This window comes from Austrofundulus limnaeus, unplaced genomic scaffold (assembly GCF_001266775.1).
Source record: "Austrofundulus limnaeus strain Quisiro unplaced genomic scaffold, Austrofundulus_limnaeus-1.0 Scaffold111, whole genome shotgun sequence".
NCBI classification, from domain to species: domain Eukaryota; kingdom Metazoa; phylum Chordata; class Actinopteri; order Cyprinodontiformes; family Rivulidae; genus Austrofundulus; species Austrofundulus limnaeus.
The window spans coordinates 1,623,939-1,627,769 of record NW_013952513.1 but is presented as its reverse complement, the minus strand read 5'-3'; the positions used below and the strand labels follow the sequence as shown (position 1 = coordinate 1,627,769).

Here is a 3,831-nt window from a genome sequence, read left to right as displayed (position 1 = left end):
TCTTAGAAAGTCTTAGAAAGTCTTAGAAAGTCTTAGAAAGTCTTAGAAAGTCTTAGAAAGTCTTAGAAAGTCTTAAAAAGTCTTAGAAAGTCTTAAAAAGTCTTAAAAAGTCTTAGAAAGTCTTAGAAAGTCTTAGAAAGTCTTAAAAAGTCTTAGAAAGTCTTAAAAAGTCTTAAAAAGTCTTAGAAAGTCTTAGAAAGTCTTAGAAAGTCTTAAAAAGTCTTAGGGAAGTCTTAGACTTAGAAAGTCTTAGACTTAGAAAGTCTTAAAAAGTCTAAGGAAAGTCTTAGTCTTAAAAAGTCTTAAAAAGTCTTAAAAAGTCTTAGAAAGTCTTAGAAAGTCTTAGTCTTAGAAAGTCTTAGTCTTAGAAAGTCTTAAAAAGTCTTAGAAAGTCTTAGTCTTAGAAAGTCTTAGACTTAGAAAGTCAAAAAGTCTTAGAAAGTCTTAGTCTTAGAAAGTCTTAAAGTCTAAGGAAAGTCTTAGTCTTAAAAAGTCTTAAAAAGTCTTAGAAAGTCTTAGTCTTAGAAAGTCTTAGTCTTAGAAAGTCTTAGTCTTAGAAAGTCTTAGAAAGTCTTAAAAAGTCTTAGTCTTAGAAAGTCTTAAAGTCTAAGGAAAGTCTTAGTCTTAAAAAGTCTTAAAAAGTCTTAAAAAGTCTTAGAAAGTCTTAGTCTTAGAAAGTCTTAGTCTTAGAAAGTCTTAGTCTTAGAAAGTCTTAAAAAGTCTTAAAAAGTCTTAGTCTTAGAAAGTCTTAAAAAGTCTTAGGAAAGTCTTAGTCTTAGAAAGTCTTACAAAGTCTTAAAAAGTCTTAGAAAGTCTTAGTCTTAGAAAGTCTTAGTCTTAGAAAGTCTTAAAAAGTCTTAGGAAAGTCTTAAAAAGTCTTAGAAAGTCTTAGAAAGTCTTAAATTCACAAATAAAAAATTAAGACCTTAATAGGTCTTAAATTTGTTTAAAAATGTGCAAGTTGGTCTTAAATTTGTTACACAAAGGTCTTAAATTTTGTCGGGCAGAAGTGATTAAAGTTCTCCGTCCCCCCCGGCCGTCTCTGCAGAACCATCGCTTATATTTTCGGTCTTAAATTTCATTCAAGGTGGTACTAAAAAGGCCTTAAAAAGTCTTAAATTTGACTTGCTAAAACCTGCAGATACCCTGGAATTTTAACCTGTTCTGACCCAAACAGAACAAATAACTCAATGTTTGTGTGTAAACATGAAAAGTTCTGCTGCGAGGGTTAGTAATGTTCATATCTGCTGAGATACGTTTTCAAGTTTTACTTTAAAATATCCTCATTGTTATTAAAAAGTAAACATGAACAAATCTGTCAGCAGCAAAACAGGAAGAGCTAAAATGAGCCGACTGCAGCTAAAAGCTACATGATGCAAAAATAAGACTCTGGTTTTAAAGCGAATGAATTGAAGAGATGCATTTATAACAAGGTAAATATTTAGAAAAGATCAGTTCCCAAACGAACCGAACGTTTTGATACATGAACGGCAAAACTAGCCCAAAATAYACAGATGTGGAATAAAAGAAACAGGAAAACAGCCGAAATGCTGACAGTTTTTAAAGAAAAACACTGATTTTCTTTTGCTCGTCTCATCAGTTCACACATTCCTGCTGCCTTCAGCTGCACGTGTCGCACGCTCAGACAGGGGAATGATGGGTATTTTAGTCACATGACCCAGTGAGGGAGTGTCCGTCTGACCCCAGAACTGGTGAGCAACYGTGGTCAGAGTGACCCGGTACCGGCTGGCAGCGCCGAACAAACCGCTGGGCRGGAATGTAGGTCAGAGATGAGCAGAGGGCTGAGCTGTGCAGCTACAGTCTGCTGATTTCACTCATTTCCAAGGAGTGTTTATATAGAACATATTTTTNCAAACCAAACTGACTGAAACAGATGAGTCTTCAGCTGCTCACTGATCTGTTTCCACTCTTCTGATGTTTTGCATGACAACTGTTAAATATGTGATTTAAAATGAATCAGACTTTTTTATTTAAGATTTTGATATTTTGCTTTGATTCTAAAAAGAGAAGACAARTTAAAACCTGAGAATCTTACATCTGTAATAAAAGATTTATTCTGATYAGCTTTAGTTTAATTTTGAGGCTCAGTTTTTAAAAAACGCTTGTTAAACATGTTTACACAAAGCAACATGTTGTAAACATCTCTTCTGTAAACCTAATGTGTTTGTGTGACTCTACACTCTGCACTCATTTAACACATTTATATAATAATTATCTCTGTTTTGGTTTGATTTTTTTACTTTAATTCTTTTGATGAAACCATGAATCTGTGGTGAAAACCTGAYAAATATTAAATCAGTTTTTCTGCTAACAGCACGGTTTGCTCCACAGTTTGTTGCTCGGCTGCAGTTGAACCCTTCAGACAGTGGATTAATTTGACCTTTGACCCCTCTGCACTGTGATTGAAAAGCACCTGAACTCGTCTCATTTTCTTCTCTCCTCTGATTCTGTTGCAGCCCAGAGAAAAAGGCCGAATGAGATTTCATCGACTGCAGAACGTCCAGATCGCCCTGGACTTCCTGAAGCAGAGACAGGTGTCCAATCAGAACGCAGAGTTTCACTTTAAATGTGTCCAATCAGAGCGCAGAGTTGTTGGCTAGCTAAAAGCTAATTGTTAAACTACAGCTTAAACTTAAAATTTGTAATTTTTTTATTTTTGTAGGTGAAGCTTGTGAACATCAGGAACGATGACATCACTGATGGAAACCCTAAACTGACGTTAGGACTCATCTGGACCATCATCCTTCACTTCCAGGTCTGTGAGCTTCACGTGGCCTCGGCTCCGTCTATTTGCTGGGATTTTACTTGATTCTTGAAGTCCAACGAGCTTGATTCAGACGGTTTATTYTTAACCTTAATATGTTTTATCTTCTTGTTTTGGTTCATTAGATCCTTTAGACTTCCTTTGTTAGTTTTATTAAGAACCGAAAGAAACAGAACCGAACAGAAAAAGTCCAAAGAAAATAAATAAATACTTTTAGAAATCATGGAGAACATTTGATAAAACACAACAAAATATTCTCCCTGATGGATCAGATTAGATTAGATTAGATTAGATTATGTGAATTACGTCTGACATCACAGATGATTCGTTCTGGGTTTGAAGCGGATTCAAGTAGATTTTATCCTGGTGTTGGCAGATGTTTCCAGATGTTTGGATGTGTGTCTGAGCAGATTATCACCAAACGGCCACAGATTAGAGCTTCCTGACAAAGTTTTATTGTGTTAGGATCCAGTGACATAACCGGGTCAGTTCAGTGACTCAGCAGAACGTTTGGCCACACGGCGCTCCGCCCGGTGCTGGAGGAGGGACACCATGATGGATGGGACTCATCAGAACAGAGGCAGAATCTGCCTGCAGAGGTTTTAGTCCGGTTCAGTCAGAAATTTGTGTTCCCGTCTCACACGTGTCGAGTGACCCGGCTTTAATCTGCTCATTTATTGATCAAGTGCTGCCAAAACTCAGACTGTAATCTTTTCAAGCCTTACAGAAACCTAAAGACCTTCAGAAAGCCTGAAGGAACGACTGATAAACATTTAAAAACACACAAAACAGAAACACAATCTGCTGAAGATGATTTAAAACATGTTTTGAAGAGATCTCTGTACAGTTGTTGAAATTTGGGTTCGGCAACCTTTACCATGAAAAGAGCCGTTTCTGCTCCTCGTCTCACTAATAAAATGTGTCCGAGCTRCAACTGTGATTATCAACTGGTGGTCAGTGGGCCTTTTCAAGGCTTTTTCAGGAACCTTTACGGTCAGTAGAGGTGACATTATATAACTAAAAGAAATATTATTATTATTAATGTT

The 3,831-nt window shown here is 36.3% G+C and overlaps 1 protein-coding gene across 1 annotated transcript in view; it reads left to right on the top strand.

The window, feature by feature from the left end:
- LOC106521587 (microtubule-actin cross-linking factor 1) overlaps positions 1 to 3,831 on the top strand; it is a gene marked incomplete at its 3' end in the record, with an annotated part of 18,551 nt that overhangs the window by 3,127 nt on the left and 11,593 nt on the right. The window contains 2 exon segments of the mRNA XM_014014236.1: positions 2,478 to 2,555; positions 2,684 to 2,776. Of these exon segments, the coding sequence (XP_013869690.1) occupies positions 2,478 to 2,555; positions 2,684 to 2,776 (171 nt within the window).